This window comes from Myodes glareolus, chromosome 4 (genome assembly GCF_982192425.1).
Source record: "Myodes glareolus chromosome 4, mMyoGla1.1, whole genome shotgun sequence".
In the NCBI taxonomy this organism is placed as follows: domain Eukaryota; kingdom Metazoa; phylum Chordata; class Mammalia; order Rodentia; family Cricetidae; genus Myodes; species Myodes glareolus.
This window is the reverse complement of record NC_142029.1, coordinates 17412003-17433429: the sequence shown is the minus strand read 5'-3', so window position 1 is coordinate 17433429 and position 21427 is coordinate 17412003. Positions and strand designations below refer to the sequence as shown.

Below are 21427 nucleotides of genomic sequence, written 5' to 3'. Positions count from 1 at the left end.
ACCAACTGCCCAATAAGAACTGACTCAAGAGATGGAGGGCTCATTCTGGCTGTAGTTCAGGGACTGTGCAGTTCCCTGTGCCCAGGAGGGCGTGCTGGCAAGAGCCTCGAGTGGCTGGGCACACAGTGTCCACAGTGAGGAACCAGAGAACAGGTGAGAAGCCGGTCTGGGCTACTAAAACTCAAGGCCTATTCCTGGTGACCTGTTTCTTCCAGCAACACAAGCTGGAGGTCAGATATGCAAGTGAACGTGTCTATGGAAAACAGTGTGCATCCAGACCACAGCAACTGGATAGAATATGTATATATAAATGTTTTGTTTTTATATGTTATCTTGTAAATGCAAATTTTCAAAATTCACTTACCCTAGAAAGTCCATTGGATTTTACGCATGCCCATCACTGTCTGTGGTTAAGTGTGGCTTTACTTCTTCCTTTACAGTCTGTGTGCTTTTGCTTCTTGTCTTTCCACAGTAGTTACAGCTCCCCAGCAAGACCATTAGCTAATGAAGAGTGGTCGCTCGTCTTGCTTCTCAGGTGATACTGTCACCATGAAATGTCCGTATTAGCTGTCAGTTTCACACAGATGCCCTGTCGTCTGCAAAGTTTCACTTGATTTTTGGGTTTTTGGATTTTGAAATCAGGAACAGGTGATGGGATTTGCCCCGTGCTTTTCTGCAATCTCAGTTATTGACCACACAGCTTTTTGTTGTTCAAGTTACTTCATTTTCCTTTCAGTTTCTTATTGTGTTCACATGCTACTTAGAAATGCCCTTTAGTTCTAAAATATTTGAGCAGTTTTTTAGCACCTTTCACTGATGTTTTACTTAACTGTGCTCTGAGAATATTCTTTGATTTGTTTTTCAAGCATGTATATCCATTTAATGGGATGCAGTGTGATGCTTTTGCAGGTATTTCCTTCCATTCTGTAAGTTGTTTCATTTTTATGTAGCAACTCTTAGTTGCATGTTTACATTTGCCTATGTCTGCTTTTGTTGTCTGTGCTTTTAAGTTCTTATTCCAAAACCCTTTGCTTGTGTGTGTATGTGCGTGCACGTGTGTGTGTGTGTGTGTGTGTGTGTGTGTGAAAGAGAGAGAGAGAGAGACAGAGAGAAAGAGAGAGAGACAGAGAGAAAGAGAGACAGACAGAGAGAGAAAGAAAGAAGGAGGGAGGGGTGGAGATAGAGATAGAGGGAGAAGGAGAGAGAGCAAGGAAGGGGTGGAGAGAGAGAGAGAGAGAGAGAGAGAGAGAGCTAGAGCTAGAGGGGGGAGAGAAAGAGGGGGGGGGAGAAATTGTTTGTGGTGTGTACCTAGTGTTAGTGTGACTGAACCTGGACTAGACTGACAGCCTGCAAGCTCTGTCTCTTGCAGCACTGAGGTTATAGTTGTGTGCCCAGACATGCCTGGTTTTTATGTTGGTCCTGGGGATTTGAACCCACGTCCTCATACTTGCACAGCAAATGCTCTTACCCATCTTCTCAGTCCCATGGAACATTTCTGACTGTCTTGAGGAGATTCCTTTCTATGCAGAGGGCTGTCGGTGGTGTAGGCAGACCTGCTGACTGTAGTTTGCCGGCTTCTTTCTGTGCTCTTGTACTCCCCCTCAGCCTGTGTGTCTGTTTTGGTGCTGCCACGCTGTGGATGTTACTGTAGCTATGAGGGATGGTGGCATGATGCCTCTTGCTTTGTTCTTTATACCAAAGGTTAGCTTTTTTTGCTTTTTATTATTTTGATGTGGGCCTCCTTGCATCTGTAGGTTGTTTAGGTAGCGTGGACATTTAGACAAGATTAATGTTCCCAATGCATGAACGTGAAATGCCTTTGCACCCATCTGTGCATCTTTAGTTTCATTCGCCAGTTTTCAGTGTAGAGCTCCTTCATTTCCTTGTTTAAACATATTCCCAAATATTCTGTTTTTCTAGCTATTAAATGAATTGTTTTCTTTCATGTTTAGTTTGGTTTTAATGTATAGAAATATTACTAATTTTGTGAATTAATTTTGTATTGTGTCTTTATTGTGCATGTTAATTCTAACAGTTTTGGTGAAGTCTAAATTTATAAAGTAATATCCTATGACAAATATGGCTTGTCTTGGTGAGTCTTCTGTACATTCTTAAAGAATGTATTCTGTGCTGCTGTTGTATTGTATTTTGCATTGTAATTGTATTACTGTTGTACTGTATTTTGTGCTGTAGGTTGTTCTGTTGAGTGTAGAATACTAAATGTCAGTCAGGCCATGCTGGTTGGGATATCTTCTAGTCTATTATATAGTTGGTCATTTCTATGAACTTCTTTTTATAATATAATTTTTCATTGAATCTTTGGTAAATTCTCATCATATACCCCAATCTTGCTCACCTTCTACTTCCTCCATATCCAACCCTTATCCCTGCAACACCTTCCCAAAATAATCCCCCCAAAATTAATTCAAAACTAAACAAAAAAAAACCCTCCTTCGAGCTTTTGCCTTTCCCATCTCTCTAATACCTCTTCAATCGTCCTAGTAACACTGGGAGCTGTGGTTTATCAGGGAAGTGTGGTTTCGTTCCTCAGCCCCACCCTCAAATGTTTGTTGCAATGAGGCCTTGATCTGGCTCACAGCTTCTGGCCTCTGTTACACCATTACCACTGAGACTCCTCTCAGATAGTCTGCTGTTGCCCCAAGTCATGGAGAGCCTGCGGCTATCATTCCGTAAGACCAGTCTCATCAGGAGCTACAACAGGTCATAGATGGGGTCGGTGTTGGGTGTACCAGTCCAAGGCCCTGGGTTCTAGTTGAGCTGGTCATCCCAGGCCGCTGGGACCACTCCCCTCTGGCAAGGAGCAGAGCCAGCTCTCCTCTGCCCGTGCCATCAGGGGTTACTCTCCCACACCTGTGGTGATGGGTGGGAACAGCTCTCCCACTCCAGTGCCCAACAAGGGACAGAGCCAGTTATCCCGGAGCCAGTGAAGGGTGGGACTTTCTTAGCATGGTCATGAACATCGACACAGACCCCAGCTGCAGCAAGACCATGAACCAAGACATGTCCCTTAGCAGCAGCTCAGGCCTGGATGTCACCATGGCCCCTGTGGCAGTTCAAGATACCCAGATCAGTATGGCCCCAGTGGCAGCCGTCCCTTGAACACCAGCATGGTCTCAGGTGGCTGACCAGCCCCTGGGCATCCTTGTGACCTGTGCTGACAACATGAGGCATGGATATCAACACAGACCCTGGCTGTGGTAGGACCACCAACCAAGACATGGCTCTTGGCAGCAACCCTGGCCTGAATGTCTCCCTGGCCCCGGGTGGCACACAGACCACCAGTATCAGCCAGTTTCTCACCACCCTCGCTTCTTCAGTTCTGCCTCTTTCCGCAGCACACGGACCGTTCTGCTTCTCTTCCTGTCCCATTTCTCCACCTACGTGTTTGTTCATCATAATGGACCTACCCACCTGGCACCACAGGCCTGTGAGGTCCAGGCTGACCTGTGGGTACTTTTACCTGCTGGGGCCAAGTGACCCTATGGACTTGTTTATTAGTATCAATCTGAAATGATGTTTTACATATTTTTAATATTCTTATCAGATATTATTGTAATCACAACTTCCTTGTGGCCGGTATTGGTATAGGATGTTTTCACCAGCCTCTTCCCCTCAAGGCTCAGGGATCCATGCAAAAAAAAAAGAGGTGGAAAAGTTGTAAGAGCCAAAGGCGATGGATGATTGTAAGGAGACCGTCTCCCAGACACAGCATGTCTGGTGCACATATGAACTCACAGAGACTGCGGCAGCACATGCAAAACCTGCACAGATGCAAGCCAGATGGGGTAGTGGACACGGAGTCCACTCCTTTGTCAGGAAGCTATCTGCAACTGGGACTGACTGGCAAAGGGAAAATCAGTTTTCTCCAGTGGAGTTTCACTGTGTATATCAATGGTACTTCAGGACAGACCCCATATGCTGTTTTGTGGCTTATTTTGATATCCACCCTTCTGCCACCCAGACCAGGTCTCTGTGTAACCCTGGCTGTCCTGCAACTCACTCTGTAGACCAAACTGGCCTCAAACTCAGAACTCCACCTGCCTCTGCCTCCTGAGTGCAATGATTAAAGGCTTGCACCACAAGCCCGGCCTTTTTGGACTTTTTTTTTTTTTTTGGTCTTAGTGTCTGTGTTGCATAGTTGCATAGTTTTATGACTTGACACTAATCACCAGAGAAGAGGGAACCTCAGTTGAGAAAATGTCTCCTTAAGATTGGGTTGTAGGCAAGCCTCTAGGGCATTTTCTTAATTAGTAATTGAGGGGGAGGGTCCTGCCCATTGTGAGTGGTGCCATCCCTGGGCTGGAGGTCCTGGGTTCTATTAGAAAGCAGGCTGAGAAAGCCACAAGGAGCAAGCCAGTGAGCTGCCCCTCCATGGCCTCTGCATCAGCTCCTGCCTCCAGGTTTCATCCCTGCTTGAGTTCCTGCCTTGATGATGAACAGTGACACTGAGAAGTCAAAAGAGCCCTTCCTCTCCAGTTTGCTTTTAGTCATGGTGCTTCATCACAGCAACAATAGCCCCAAGACCAGTTGTTGCCAGGATCATGGGGTACTGGTGTGACAGACCTGGCCATGTTGTTTTGGGGACGACTGTGGAAGGACTTTGGAGTTTGGGGCTAGTCAAGCCAGGGAGTGTTCAAAGTTTGGGGAGCTTTTCTGTGGGAGCTTGGAAGATAAGAATGTTGATGGCAATCAAATGTTAGATGCCTGGCAGGTGAGCTGGTGAAGGTTCTCAACCTTCCTAACGCTGCCATCCTTTAATACAGTTCCTCCCAAACGTAAGATTATCTTCATTTCTTCTTATTAACTGTAATTTTGCTACTGTTATGAATCACAGTTAAAGTGTGTGTGCTTTCCAGTGATCTCAGGGATGGGCCATTCGGATCCAGGCTGAGAACTGCTAGGCTGGCGGGTCATTTGAGAGTGATCAAGACTTAGTCAGGGCTCTTTCCTAATTTGGTTGAGAATCTGTGGTTCTTATCAGCTGGAACAGAAGAATCAGTTGTGGTTGACAAGAGATCAGAACCACTGAAGTAGAGCTGTATCTTCAGAGGCCGCCAAGTTCCTTAGTATAAGAGTCACCCAGGTGGTGCTGTTTTGAAGGCAAAAAAAAAAAAAAGGTCATAAAAAGCAACTGAGGCTTGGCACTGTTGTGAGAGGCCAGGCTAGGCCACTGGTGTAACATGAAGGGCCTGCTTGTTGGGGTTTCTGTCCCACCCAGTACCCCATAGCTGGCATACCCCAAGGAAAATCACACACAGGACTCCATAAGGTTATAAACTGATTGGCCCATTAGGCCAGGCTACTTATTAGCTCTTATAACTTATGTTACCCCATTATCCTTATCTACGTTAGCACATGGCTCAGTACCTTTTCCAGCTGGGCAGGTTACATCTTTCCTCTCCGGTGGTCTGAGCAGGTATGGCGGAGGTAGCTTCCTGTTTTCCCAGAATACTCCCAGTCTCCACCCCTACTTCCTGTCTGGCTTTTCCGCCTATACTGCCCGCCTGGCCAATCAGTGTTTTATTAAAATATGATTGACAGAATACAGACAATTCTCCCACACCACACTGGAGAAAGTGCAGCCTCAAAATCTGTTGAAGCTCCAGGATTGAAGGGGTCATGGAAAAGAACTGAGGCTTGGCACCAGGAAGAGAGCCCAGGAGAGGCTATTGGTGAAAGTGCAGCCCAGTTGGAGCAAGAGACCCCAGAATTTTGGGAGTGTCCAGAACTATGGGATGACCTCTTTGGACAGCAGCATCCATGCAGTGGAACCTGCGAGACAAGCTGTGTGTGCTGCAGAGGGCGGGATCAGAGAAGTGAGTCAGGCCCTTTTGGGGAGCCCTGAAGGCTGTGAGTGACTCCAGACATTGGATACTGAGTGATTTATACTTTGGAGTTAGATTTTGCTTTGATCTGATTGTGACTGTGTCCTGGCACTTCTCTCTTGAAGTAAGGAAGTATTTAACTTATTTTTTTTTATAGGAGCTCACAGTTGAGAGACTGAATTTTTAAAGAGATTTTAGGTTTTAGAAGAGACTTTGGATTTCTAAAGAGACCGACTTCTAAAGTGTTTTAATTTGTATAGACTGTGGGAGTTGAGTTTGTAAAAATGTTTTATATTGTGATGTGGATATTAGTGTGTGACCTTGGAGATGAACGGGTAAGGATATCTGTAATGCGTTTGTGTCAGGCTGACAAGGGGTCAGCTGTTGGATAGTTTACGTCAATTTGACACAAGCTAAAATCATCTGAGAGGAGGAAACCTCAGTTAAGGAACTGCCTCCATTAGATGGGGCCGTAGGAAAGCCTGTAGGGCATTTTCTTAATCAGTGATGAGAGAGGAAGGCCCAGCCCACTGTGACTGGTGCCATCCCTGAGCTGGTTCTATAAGAAAGCAGAAAGCCACAGCCAAACACTAGGCAGAGCCGGGGGAACCCCACAGAAAAGGGCAAGGAAGGACTGTAGGAGCCTGAGGGGTCAAGGACACCATGAGAACACAGCCCAGAGAATCAAATAAGCAGGGCTCATAGGGGCTCCCAGACACTGGTGGGACTACATGGACCCTGCATATCTAGGTCCTCTACACAATACATTATGGCTATGTAGCTTGGTGTTCCTGTGGGACTCCTAACAGTGGGAGTAGGGATGTCTCTGACTCTTTTGCCTGTGCTTGGAACCCTTTCCTCCCACTGGGTTGCCACATCCAGCCTTGAGGCCTGCTTTTTTTTTTTCTCTTTGAAGGGAAACAGGAGGAGTGGGTCTGGGGGAGAGGGGAGGTGGGGAGGGGCACCGGGAGGAATGGAGGGAGGAGAAACTGGTCAGGATGTAATGTATGAGAGCCAAAATAAAAATTAAAAAAAAAAAAAGAGGACTGAAAAAGCTATGGAGAACAAGCTGGTAAGTAGCACCCCTCCATGGCTTCATCATGTCCTGCTTCCAGGTTCCTGCCCTAAGTTCCCTGATGATGAACAATGCTTTGGAAATGTAAACCAAATAAACGCTTTCCTCCTCAGGCATGATCTTTTGCTTGTTTGATTTTTGTTTCTTGGTGGTGGTGATTTTTGTTTTTGTTTTTTGTTTTTGTTTTTGTTTTTAGAGCGAGAACAAAAAGATCATAAAGTTGGGTGGGTAGGGAGATGGGAGAGATTTGGGCGAAGCTGAAGGAAAGGAAAGTGTGATCCACATATATTGTATGAAAAGATGATGACATAGTCATAGAGTGGTGTTCTACTGTAACAAAAATGTGTCTGTGTCTACCCACACCTATGTCCCTGTGTGCACATGGCAGCAACACCGGTGTAGCCAAATATAAAAACCATGTGAGCTGGGGCTCAAGAGATGGCTCAGTGGTTAAGAGCACTCACTGCTCTGCTAGAGGTCCAGGTCCCACATCCCAGTGTCCTCGTCAGGTGGCTCACAGTTGCCTGTAACTCGCATTTTTCTCTCTTCAAGGTGTTTGAATCCAGTGAAGAAGCTGGGGCTCTCGTTCTCACCATCGTTGTATCGGGCCATTTCTTCATTTCCCAAGGACAGACACTCCTGGTAGGTTATAGTGCTTGATGGTCCAGTCCGCACTTTTGCTTCATGTTTGTAGCTTCATGTCATTTTTTTTTTGTGCCTTCAAGCTTTCTTGGTCTTACTGAAATTCAGTAAGTCCCGCCAACCAAGGATCTTCTAGCATGTTTTAACAGTGGGATATTCAGAAACATTCTGATTGCTTCCTACCTTGAAGGAGTTTTGGATCTAGTGATCAAAGTAGATCAGAGGACTTTGATTAAGCAATATGATAAAGATTAGTGAGCTTATAGAGAAGACTGTGGAGTCTTTTCCAATAGAGAAGAAACCAGAGTCAGACAGCAGAAAGAAAACAAAGCCTGCTATAATTAATTTACAGGATACTGGCTTTCTAAAGCCCTTGTCCTTGCTACTCTGAGGATGTATGCATTCCAGGAAATTGTAAAATAAAGACATAAACAGCCTGGGTGCAGTGTCACGTGCGTGCCGTTCCTGTGTTCAGGAGGCAGAGGCAGGAGGATTACTGTAGGTTGGAGTGCAGCCTGAAGCTGGTCTACATCGTTAGAGACCAATGAGAGCAAAGAGAGGGAGGGAAATCACCCAGTCACTTAGCACTTTGCTGGGAAGTTCAGGTTCTGTGTATTGTAAAAAGTATGAATAAAGAGAAGATAATCAACTCTTTTTTCTGATTTTTCAAGACGGGGTTTCTCTCTGTGTGTGACAGCCCTAGCTGTCCTGAAACTAGCACCACCACAACAATGCAATGATTTACTCTTAATCTAACCAAAGGAACAGTCTTAGAAAGAGAAGGTTATGTGAGATTATTACATTATTTCATGGGCATAGTGTCTATATAGATGTCATAAATTCCTATCACAAATATTTACATGGGTCTGATTTATTCATTTAACAAATATTATTCAGCAGTTAGTTTACTTTTTTGTTGTTGGAGGAGGAGGCTGGGAATATCAGAGCACACAGCATGGGCAAAATCTCATCCCTGTGGCGTATCATTCACTCTAGTAAGGAGAAACACAATAAGCAAGCGGGCCAAGTGTGTGTAAAGACCTTAACTTGTTCATACTTCCTTCCAGGTTCTGTTATAATACAATGGCAGGATCCCACATATGTGTGTTAGTATGGTTCACTTTTTCCGCTTACGTGAAATGTGATGTCATCAGTGAACGTGAGGAGATCTGCAAAGCTAGCTTTGCGGCCTTGGCGCCTTGAAAAGTCTCAGCACATGTAGCTCTACCTGCACGAGATTAGCTCTGCAGCTGCTGTGGAGACACCTGGCTAGTTCTGCCTGTCAGTCATGGCTCCTGCTGAATGGTGGTGTCAATGCAGTGTGATTTCCTCAGCTGTAGGGCACCACCTCGTGCCTGCTGTCTACTCATCTGTCATTTCACAGGGCTTGTTAAAATCTTCCTGTCATATATGGAGTGATATTTTTTTTCACCAAAGTTACAAAACCAAGCTTCCCAAATCTAAAACAACCCCTGCTAGGAAATGTACGAGGAGCTCTAGCCCTCCAATGATTCGATGCAGGGTACAATACTACATAATTTCCATCATATTTTTAATTCCTCCGTGTCCTTTTTCAAAGCTGTTTTGACTGTGTGGTTATTCACATTCCCATGTCAATTTTGGATTCAGCTTTCCTACCAGAAAGCCTGCTGGGTTTTGTTCAGAGCTGCTTTCAATCTGTAAATCAATTTGGGAAGAATTTACTTGCTGCTGTCGAGTGAGCCCGTGAGCACTTTTTAACCCTCCATTTATTTATATCTTCTTTAATTTCTCACAGCAGGGTCTTATAATAGCTAGAGATTCCATGCGCGTAACCGTGCATATTGTGTGTGTGTTGACAATTGCTAATCAGCTGGCTGGGGGGGGGGTTATTCTATGGGAATACAAATCTTGCACAAATAAAAAGCCCTTCCTTTGTATCACCCAGTGTTTGGTAGCAGCTAGTAGGAGCAGCTTACAGGTAGGAGCAGCAGGGGCAGATGGCGCCCTCTAGTGCTAGAGCTCTTGTGTAGGGCTCTGGTACTGGTCCCCTTAGTCCTGGGCAAGTGTTAGAGCTTTGTGTAGGCTCTGGAAGCCGGGATTCCTCAGCTCTAGGAATTGGAATTCTGCTGCTGCTCCCTCCACCACCGACAGCTAGTGGCCTTGAGGCCTCACCTCTGATGTCGCTGGCCATGTCTTTTCTACTTCTTGTGCAGCGTGGCTGCCAATCACTCTGTCGTCACAACCACCTCTGCTGCAGTCACAGCTGCTACTTTTTGTCTTACTACCTCAGCCTTTTCAGAAAAGTCGGCAAGAAAGACCACTTAGAGAAGATTCTTGAGCCTAAAATTGCAATAATGGAAGGTAGCAAGGGAGGCTGTCTGCCAGCCAGCTCACCAAGGTGGCTGAACAGCTTGTTTTGCAGTATTTACAGAGTCCCTGTGCAGGGCCACTGGGAGAGGTGCTCCACCTCTGACTTAGGTAGAAATTATTACATGCTAAGACATGGACAAGTTTATTAAAACAGTCATGGCTGGGCTGACCCTCAGAAGCTAGAGCAGGCAGCTGTGATTGTCATGTAGCTTCCTCAAGGCATTCTTGAAATGCTCAAAATGACTGGCTTTGGAATAAAGAGTGGATTAACCTGTCCTGCTATAGCGTGATTTCTAATTGGTCTTAATAATAAAAACCTGGAGTCAGATATGGGGTGAAAGCTGAAAGATCAGAGAAGCAGAGCAGCCAGCCACTAGTTCTTATCGCTACGAGATCCTCAGACCAAATGGGGTCTCCTGTCCCTACAAGTCCTCAGACTGACTGCCCTGAGCTTCTGTCTCCTCAAGCCTTGTTCCTCTCTCCACCCAGCCATCTCCCTTCCTGTCTCCACCTCCCTAGTGTTGGGGTTACAGATGTGTGACTCCCAAGTGCTGGGATTAAAGGTGTGAGACACCACCACCGACCTCTGTTTCTCTTTGAGACTGGATCAATCTAGAGTAACCCAGGGTGGCATTGAACTCACAGAGATCCCTCTGACTCTGCCTCCCAAGTGCTGGGATTAAAGGTGTGTGCCACCACTGCCTGACCCCTATGGCTAACTAGTGACTTACTCCACACTCTGATCCTCAGGCAAGCTTTATTTGCTATAGCGCAAACAAAATATCACCACAGTTGGCTCCACTGACAGTCCTTTTCTTCAAGGAAGCTAGAGCAGCAAGAAAACTCAATAGCTTGCAATGAATTTGCTTATTTACAGGGGAAAAAACATAGAAGAACCATTTCTAACTTATTGTTAAACATTAATACTGATTTTTACAGTGTTTAACCGTGTGTCTGACAGTATCTAACAACTGTCCAGTGTCTCAGGAAGAGACATGGGTCCCACTCATATATCTCAACCTGTTCCCTGGGGCTCAAAAGGTGACTTCATGGGCAAAAGCCCTTGCTATGAAAGCAAGAGGACCTGAGCCAGTTCTCCAGCACTCATGTAAAAGCAGGTATACCTATGTGCTGTAAGCCCATAATTGGCAGGTGGAGATGGACAGAGCCCATCACTGGTTAACCAGCTAGCCTCTCTGAAATGATGAGATTCAGGGTTAGTGAGAGACCCTGTTTCAAAAAAATAAGAGTCGAGAGTAATGGAGGTATGCACGTGCATGTGCAAATACACACTAACATACATAGAGATATGTTCTCTTAGATTGCAAGTGTCTAACTGGTCACCATGCTATAGAACCTCTAGATCCTTACTTGTATAGAACCTGACTCTACCTACTCTCTGCTTCTGAGAACCCAGTCTTTTGTCTGTCTTTTATTTTTTTTTCCACTCTTAGCCCAGGCTGAACTTGAACTGGTAATGTTGCTTTCTTCAGTCTGACAGCAAGAGCCACTGTTCCAGGTTTAAATTCAACCTTCTAAGATTCTGCTTATAGGGCTAAAGAGATATGAAGTGATCATTTATTTGTGTTTTAACAAATAGAGCTTGCCTGAAGATCAGAGTGCAGATATAAACCACTAGACTCCTGGGAGTGGTGGGACACACCTTTAATCCCCTCCCCTTCCCCCCCCCTCGGCACTCAGGAGGCAGAGTCAGAGGGATCTCTGTGAGTTCAAGGCCGCTGTGAGCTACACTAGTTTGATCAAGTCTCAAAAGAGAAACAGAGCCACAAGATGGTTCACACCTTTAATCCCAGTACATGGGAGTCACACACCATTAATCCCAGCATTTAGGAGGTAGAGACAGGAGAGGGGTATTCCTTAAGGAATAAATAGGGTTTATTCCTTAAGTGAAGCCACTCTCAAAAGCTGTTCTCTGATCTCCACATGTGCAGGATGGCACTGTCACACACAAGTGACACCTATGCACACACGTATCACCACCACCACCAAATAAATAAATGAAATGAAAGATTAGAAAATAGGATTTGTATCTCTCAGATTTCCTCCTCAGAAGATCCTAATTGTGATGGGAGATAGAATGTCTATAGAATGGAGGAAGAGAGTAGATGCCACCTTAGCTAAGTGACCATTACATCAGTACATGGGAGTCACACACCATTAATCCCAACATTTAGGAGGTAGAGACAGGAGAGGGGTATAGCTGAGCAGAGAGAGGAATATAAGATGGGAGAAGATAAGAGCTGGTCTACATAGTGAGTTCTAAGACAACTATAGCTACACAGAGAGACCCTGTCTCAATAAGCAAAAATAATAAAAACTATGCAGTTCTTATTGAATCAATCTTTATGGTAGAAGCATTTGACTTTCAAAAATTACATACATGTGTAGTAAGTGTGGTAAAGCTAATAATGCATATTTAAAGAATATTTTATTCCTTAAGGAATAATTTTTGTCACTTTATTCATAGTATTTTCTACATATCCACAAAATAAAAACATAACATAGCAAACACTTTAGATTATAATATATGTAAGTGGTAATTTTATGGTGATTGATACTACGTTTATACACCCTCTGCTTTCTTACTAATCAAATTGTTTTAGAATTTTGGAATTTTTCTCATAAAAGGTAGGGACAGGGCATCTGTGGAAATTTTTGGCCACATTTGTCTTAGAATGAAATCTAGCTGTTGGCATGGATGGGAATGTATGGTATTTATTGTGGTGGTTGAATAAAAATGGCCCCTTAGGTCCGTAGGGAGTGGCGCTGCTAGGAGGTGTGACCTTATGAGAGTAGATGTGGCTTCGTTGGAGGAGGTCTGGCATTAGGGGGTGGGCTTTGAGGTCTCAGAAGCTCAAGCCTGACAAGGGTGTCACTGTCAATTCTGCTGCTGCTCGTGGATCCAGATGTAGAACTCTCAGCTACCTCTCCAGCACCATGTCTGCCTGCATGCTGCCATGCTTCCTACTATGACAATAATCTACCAAGGCCATTCTATTGTCATTTATGCCAAAGGGTTGCTATAGCAAGAAGACTAAGATCTTAGCCCTGTTTTCATCCAACCTTACACTTGGCCTTGGATGGATTCCATCTCTACACGTGGCTTTCAGACAGATTCTCTCTTGGCTATTTGGAGCCTTAATATTTTTTTTCTAATTGTGATAACTATACATAAAATTTACTGTCTTAACTATTTTTACAGATATCTATCAATGACGGTAAATACACAGGTACATACACAGTGCACATCCAACCATACTGTGCAGCCATCACCACCATACATCTCCAGAACTCTCCACTTTGCAAAATTACAATCTGAACCCATTAATTAGCAACTTCCCCTCCCTATCCCTTACTGTAGTATGTACCCTGTACTTTCTGTCTGTGAATCTGATTACTCAAGATTATTTCATATAGGTGGAATCATACATTTTTGTCCTTTTGAGAGGACTTATTTCACTTCAGTCTTTAAGGTCCGTCCATGTTGTAGCGTGAATCATCATGCTATCATCCTTATAAGACTGGATGAAGCGCCATTGTGTTTACACACTGCATTTTGTTTGTAGATTCATCTGTCTGGATATTGGGTTGTTTCCACCTTCTGCCTATCGTGAGCAATGCTTGCTGTAGACATGTGGACACGCTCTCTCTGAAACTCTGCTCTCTGTTGGTGTAGATGAACACTCGGAAGAACTGCTGAAGGCAGTGCTTAATCTTGACCGTCAGTGTGATTGGATTGAAAGACACATAGGAGCTTAATAAAGCACGCTCTCCTATGTCTGTGGGCATTGCCAAAGTCACTACATCGTGAGAGCTCTGACCTTCATGAGAGCTCACATCAATGACCTAAGTCATTGGTGGTTTAAAATTTTGAATAGCTATTGGGAGCCATGGCACTGTGGGAAGCAGGGCATGGTTGAAGGAAGCAGGCTACTGGGCGTGTGCCATTTAAGGATAGAACTTATACAAAACCCCTAGGCCGCTGTGGATTGAAACTGAGCTGCATCGAAATGGACTTTTCCTGTGTTCATTTTCTCCTCAGGTACTTTTGGCACAGCAGCATTCTAACACACTAAATCACGTGGTGATTCTGTGTTTAACTTTTTAAAGATCTGTCCACACGTGCATGTGCAGAAGCACAGACACGCCCAGAGAAATAGCGCTTTGTTCTTAGGTCTCTTCCATCTGTCTACTCTCACAGCATAGACAGTGTATATTGACTGGGCACCAAGAGTCTTTTTTATTGGAGAGACGTGTAAATGTGGCTTTCTGCACGGAGTTCTGTGCATTGCCGTGCACTTTCCCAGACACACTTAAGTAAAGCTTTTCCCTGCTGCCCACTTCACCTCTGTCTGCTCAGTCCTGCATGGCTTCTCCTTTTGTGGTGCAGAGTCTCTTCAGTGGGCTGTCATCTTGTCCTGCATCACAAACCCATGTGTTTAAAAAGTAGGGTATGGGATCAGAGTGAAGGCTTAGTGGTTCAGTAGCACCTGTTGCTCTTGCAGAGGACTTGGGTTCAGTTCCCAGTACCCACATGGTACCATTCATAACTCCGGCTTCAGGGGCTCTTGACATCCTCTTCTGACCTCTGTAGATACTACGTACATACACAGTGCACATCCAACAGGCAAAACACTTATACACACACACACACACACACACACACACACACACACACACACACAAAATGAATCTAAAATAAATTAATGGGATAATTTGCAACTTCTTTGGGCTGTTTCTCCAAATTTAAAAACACACTGTGTTCATTGCCCTCTTCACCTTTGAAACTGTGGATCCTGAATCTCAAGCCAACATTCTGGATATGGCCGGTGGGAAATCACTTCCCAAGGCTTTGGCCACTGCTTCCAGCCACTCCTTCTATTCCAGTTAGCTCTGACCCACCTTGTTTGTCTTCGCTTAAGTGAAATCTGTCTTTAACTCAGAAATGAAATAGTTTTGGGGCAATTTTAATTCTGCTTGCTTGGGAAACCCGACTCATCCTAGAACTGATGGAATTCGTGGCGTTTTGTTTTAAGCTCCTTCCTATGTTTCATGCCCAGTGTTAATGTTCTTCAGAAAGAAATCGATGTCTCTGTTTACCATCAAGAACTATTATGTTCCTATTTAAGTGAGCCCTGTAGCCTTCAAATGCTGTTTTAATTCAATTAGTTTTTTTAAGTCCTCCCATCTCTGTCTGAGACTTTTCTAAGAAGGAAGATTTAGCACAAATTTTTGGAATTAAGTTATTCACACAGTCCAATCCTAGCGGAGGGGTATAATCTGTGAACTCAAGGGAAAAAAATCCCACTTCTTTCTTCACTAATCTCCAGCACCCAGCTGTCCTCAGACCACAGTCTCTTATATGCCTGTCTAGCACGCCTTCCAAACTGGTGATGAAAATGAAAATGGTGGCTTTGCTGGTGGCATTCCTGAATGCTGACTGTGGCATTTTAGGGTAGAAGGAGAAAGTACGCCCGGTGCCCTGGAATTGGGATTAAGTTCCTTTTTCTGTTCAAAGAAGCTGTCTTGGTAGAAGTGAGGTGACTGCCTTGTTGAGCATGTCATGTTATTTATTATTGGCTGCACTTTACTTTATGGTGAGCCACCATTTGTTTACCCACTTCTCCTGTGGGTGGGTATTTGGATTATTTCTAATTTGGGACAGTTATGAATAAAGCTACTGAGAGCATTTATATATAAGTTTTCATGTGTTACCTTAATTTCTCTTGGGTAATAACTAAGTGTAGGGTTACCAGATCAAATATTAAATGAGTATTTGGTTGAACTGTTTTTAGAGGGATTGGAGGATTTTGCTCTCTCACCAGGCATGCTTACTTAAATGATACTGTCAGTCTTTGTAGCTGTACTTGTCCTGCTTCCCGTGCCACGCCATTGTGGTTTAATTCTCTTCTCCTGGATGGCTGATGAAGCACAGTGTTCACGGGGATGCTGACTAGCCTTACTAATTCTGTCTCCCAGTCGGTGACAGCTGCATCTCTGTCTCCCCAGAGACCAGCCAGCAGTGTGGCTTTTAAGCGAAGATTAGTTTTCCTTGTGTTTGTACTTTGTGTGCAATGACTAGTACAGGACTCGCCTGTGTCTGAGTTTTCACCCTCCATGGGGCTCGTCTGAATTGATGTGTGCAGTTGACTCTGTTGTATGAATCTATCACAGTGTTGGCCCTTTACATGGCTGGGGTTTGGGTAACCACTAGATTTTAACTATCAAGTAACACTGTTATAAACGTTTCAGTATGTGTCTTTTGGTGAATGTTATGTGTTGTTTTCTTGATCCTAACTAGGCTGCCTTTAGAGTGAAATGACTGCCTTACAGATCTTAGCAGATACTCGGGACAGTTGTTGAAATGCTGATGTGGGCTGAGCTGGCTCTCAGGTAAAATCACTAACCAAGTTCTAACATGGAACCTACATAAAAAGCTGGATGTGAGGACTTTAGAGAGTTCTCAGTGGTTACGCGCACTGACTGCTCTTGCAAAGGGCCAGGGTTTGATTCCCAGCACCCACATGGCAGTTCACAACTGTCTGTAACTCCAGTTCCAGGGAATCTGATGCTCTCATCTGACCTCTGTGGGCACACGGTGCACACACATACATGCAGGCAAAATACCCACAAAGAATAAAATGGGGTGAGAGGAGCTGGATTACACATCTGTAATCCCAGCACTCCTTTAGCAAGATAGGCGGCAAAGAGGAGACTCGGCCCCAAAGCTTGCTGACCAACTAGCCTATAATACACAGTGATGTGGCAGCAGAAACTGCAAAAAGAGACTTTGCCACAGCAAGGTGAAAGGTAAGACCAACTCCTAACAGTCATCTTCCATCCCCATCATGAATGCTGTGGTACACACACACACACACACACACACACACACACACTACACACACATACACAAATAATAAGTAAAAAATTTAAAGAATACTGAATGCGAGCCAGCAGGTGTGAGCATCCTTTGAGATGCGTAGATCTGGCAAACTCCAGGGTTACCATCTGACAAGGTGGGAGACGTACTTGTTTTCAGCTTTGGTAGACACTGCTGAAGAACCTTCCCAAGTATTGTGCCTAATTTACATTCCTGTGAGTCACGGGGAGAGTTCTCCATATTCTTGGCAATCCATCCCTGAAATTTTCTGTTTTCGGTTTAGCCATTTTGGTAGCTATGTTGTGGTTCCTCCTTATGGCTGTGATTTTTATCTTAGCCAAACAGTAAGGTCTCTGCTGTTGGAATCTGGCTAGTCCCCACCAAAGCACACATTGAGACTTAGTCCTCAGTGCAGCAGAGTCATGAGGTAGACCTGAAACAGACATTTAATAGAAGCTACTTTTACTAAAAAGTATTGACTCTTCACTTGGATCCACAAGGAGAGCCTGACATTTTTGCCTCTCTTCTACCTGTTTACCTACACAGAGGCCTGTTGATCACTATGGAGTTTTTATCAAACTGGTCTCATTCCTCTTCAGGACTGAAGAGGCTCAGGGACAAGGTGTTACTTTAAACCTATCAAAGTCACCTTGGACTCCAGGAACAGCAGAACATCCCAGATGAGGACAGTTGTCCACGATGGGGAGGCTGCACCCAGATACACCCGAGTGCTTAGGACTTCTTCAGACCACCCTGCAGAACCAGACTGAGGTGATGTCTCGCTGAACCACACTGGTACAGCTCGACTCCGTCCCCCAGTTCTACTGTTTAAACCCAAACGCCATGTCACTACCGTAAGGATAGATGCGGGGCCGCTGGATCCTCTGTACCTCTTTCCAGCATGGCTGTATGGAATTTATCTCCTGCCTGCTTTTCACGCACACAGTGCCAATGAGTTGGCATACTGGGGAGAGTGACGGAGCCTAGCTTGGTCTGGCGTCTGGAGCCCAGGCTTTCACCTTGAAAACTTCGGGCACAGAGCATTGTGGAGGGTGTTCAGGTGTTGGGGTAGAACTCCGGTTGATGGAGTAATGCCCTCCAGTATCAGTTGCTCTCACAGGGGAGTATTGGTCCCACAAGTGTGATTGTAAAACAAGTGTGGCCCCCTCATGTTTCTGCCACAGAGTGAAGCAGCACAGGGTCCTTTCCAGAAACCAAGAAAATCCCAGCCCATGCCCTTCTGCTCCCCGGCCTCTATCGTGTGTCCAGACAGACTTCTGCTCTGTGTACATTACTGATCTCAGCTATTCTGTTATAACCACAGGAAACAGACTAGGATGGGAGTCGAACGAGCACTTCTGATGTCTATAGACCCTCAAAATATCCTTTCTGTGTGAAATCTTATAGTATTTTTTTTATCAGGTTATGTTGTTACAGTTTTTACTTCTGCTAGTTTTTTCCCTAATTCCCCCAGCTCTGCTTTGCTCTGTTCTCAGCTAGCCTTACTCTTTTGCTCAAGATCTGATGTGCTTCCATGGCTTTAAAAAGCTGTTCCTTCAGCAGTTTAGCCCAGTGGTAAGAGTGCGGGCCAAGCAAACACAAGGCCCTGGATTTGGTCCTCGGCACTGGGAGAAGAAAGAAAATGACAAAGCGTGGCTGTTATGCTTCCTCTTCCATCTCTGCTGCAGACTCAGCACAGACCCTATGCTCTGCAATTTCCTCTCCTCATCTGTGCTCTTGCTTGCAGCTCTTTCTTCCCCTTCCCCGTTCGTCCCTTTCACCTCATCCTTCATGCTTATTGTGGAGACATCATATCTAGAGAAACCTGTGGGCAAGTTCATCAGTAGTAGCCTCACTGCCCTTGGACACTAATAGGTTTTCATTTCAAATATTACAAAAGAGATTTTTCTAATATAAATTTATGTTCCTCCCCAGCCCAGAATCCTCTGAAGAATGGACTGAGAACATGTCATAGCAGAGAATTTTGTCTCTTACTCCTTCTGTAAAGAATATTTTCCAACCATGAAGCCAGTTGCACGCTGTAGACCTTTATCCATGTTTCTAGTGTCTGCCCATTGTTTCTAACATAGACTTATTTTTTTTCAAGACAGGGTTTCTCTCTGTAGTCTTGGCTGTCCTGGATCTCTCTTTGTAGACAAGGCTGGCCTCTAACTCAAAGATTTGCCTGCCTCTGCCTCCAGAGTGTTGGGATCAAAGGTGTGCACCCAGCCACATAGACTCTTCCTGATATCTTGGATTCTGAACATCCTAGGACACGGTTGTTTCCAATGTTCATGACAAACAGTAGTACTACAGGTGACTGTCATTGCAGATGGGGAGCTCCTTACTTTTTCCATGCCCCTTCCCTAGCCTTCTTACCAGTGTTCCTGTCAGCATCTCCTCACATTACCTTCCACTGGACTCCCTCCCACAAGACCAAGTCACTAGTCAACTCTGGACACCTTTTCTGTATCTAACTTTATCTTACTGTGACTTCCATGACTTCTTCAACAGTTCTGTCACATGAAAGACTTCATTTTTTCTATTTTACATTTGTTTTAGCATATTAATTTTGTTAGGAGAAATACCATCTAAGGTGCCTTTTTACCCTGTGCCCTGTGTTTGTGTGTGTGTGTGTGTGTGTGTGTGTGTGTGTGTGTGTGTGTGTGTGTGTGTTTCTCAATTGGCAGGCCAGCAAGCTCCAGAAATCAGTCTTCACCTTCACCTCCTACAGTTAGAGGCACTCCTCTGTGGTGATATTTTATTTGTATTTTAATAAATAAAGCTTGCCTGAGATCAGAACGCAAAACTAAGCCACTAGAGGCCAGGGAGAGGTGGCACACACCTTTAATCCCAAGACTCAGGAAGCAGAGGCAGACAGATCTCTGTGAATTCAAGGCTACCCTGGGCTACACAAGGTTGATCCAGAAACAGATCCAGGTGGTGGTGGCTCACGTTTAATCCCAGTGTTTCGGAGTCACACACCTTTCATCCCAGCACTAGGGAGGTGGAGACAGGAGCGATATGGCTGGGTGGAAAGAGGAATATAAAGGAACTCACTGGAGTGTGGAGTCTGAGGATTCGTGGAGACAAGATCTTGCCCTTTCAGTTTGAAGATTTGGTAGAGGTAAAAGGTCTCTCCAGTGGTTGTCTGCTTTGCTTTTCTGATATTCAGCTTGAACACCAATATTCATCTCTGGATTTTTATTATTCATGCTACACTCATGTGTGCCTAACTTTTACCTGGGGCTGGAAATCCAAAGCAAATTCTCAATCTCATGCTTGCATGGCAAACACCTTACTGACTGACCTAATTCCCCTACCCTTTAAGATTTACATTGTTTCTCCATTTCCCCCCTTTTTTTCTTTTTAACTAAGATACTTTTGTTCATCTGTGTAGTTGCATGTGCACACTCATGCGTTTGTATGTGTGGAGGCTAAAGGACCACCTCAAGTGTCATTCTTCAGGAGTCAGGACCTCTCATTGGCCTAGAATTCGCAAGTAGGTCAAGCAGGCCAACTGGTAAACCAGGAATGTAGCTGTCCTCCCCTTCCCCAGCACCAAGATTACGAGTTATGCTGTCACACCCTTCTTTGTTTTTTATGTGAGGCCAAGGGACCGAGCTGATGTCCCGTGTCTGTGCAGCAGTCACTACCAACTGTGCTGTCTCCCCAGTCCTTAAAGTAACTTTAAGTATTAATTTTCTCATTGTAAGGTAACAGTTAAAAGTTGTACAGCTTTCTGTGAAGTGTAGTAACTCACGGTATCTTAGATGACTTGTTAATTTAAATGGGCAATCTAAAGTGAGTGGGCTAGAGTATGTATATGATCAAATATAAATCAAGGACATTTATGGGGATGTAAACCATAATCAGGAATCAGAGGCACTCTAATTGGGTAGCTGAATGGTGATCTTTGACCCACACCTTGCTTTGCTAAGTGTTCTGTGGAAAGAAAGTGTCTGTATCTAGCTTCACTGATGGGTCATGGCTCTGATAAGTTGCTCAGGGCCTTATCTCCCCACTCTACTTCAAAAACTGTAATTGTGTGTTCTGTTGCACTCATGTTTTGACCTTTATATGTACTTCTGGTTCTCCTTTTCTTAGGGACTACAAGTTTTTATACTTTGTGTTTAGTGTGAAAATCTTAATGGGAAGACACTAATATTGACTGTTTCATTTCTTCTTGTCTCCCTAAAATGAGCTGTAACTTTGCGATGCTGCTTTCGAAGGGGGTGGTTCTGACACTTGACATTCCTCTTCCTTTTTCATCTACTGCTATACTGGAGTCAAACATCCTTGCCGATGTTTGTGTCTTTATTTTAGAGCTCTTAGTTTACTGGGTTTGTGGCTTGTACAGAAAACTGCCTCTTTTGAGGCTAAATTCTATTTGATTTGTATGTTTCCTGAAGTGTGCAGTAGCCTGTCACTTATTAGTCATTGTTCTCTTTATGTCGTAGTCCAAAACAAAACATTCTAAATATTAGAGCTTTAAAGATGCTTTGTGGTGCCCTTCCTTAAAGGTTAACCCGTGGGGCTGATGGTTCTGTGGAAAGAGCTCTTGATGCTCTTGCAGAGGACCCAAGTTTGGTTCCTAGAACCCATGTCCCG

The 21427-nt window shown here is 44.5% G+C and overlaps 1 protein-coding gene across 1 annotated transcript in view; it reads left to right on the top strand.

Annotated features, from left to right (window-relative positions):
• Rec114 (REC114 meiotic recombination protein) overlaps positions 1 to 21427 on the top strand; it is a 93468-nt gene that overhangs the window by 22727 nt on the left and 49314 nt on the right. Inside the window, exon 2 of the mRNA XM_048424229.3 lies at positions 7474 to 7563. Within this exon, the coding sequence (XP_048280186.2) occupies positions 7474 to 7563 (90 nt within the window). The remainder of the gene's footprint in view (positions 1 to 7473; positions 7564 to 21427) is intronic.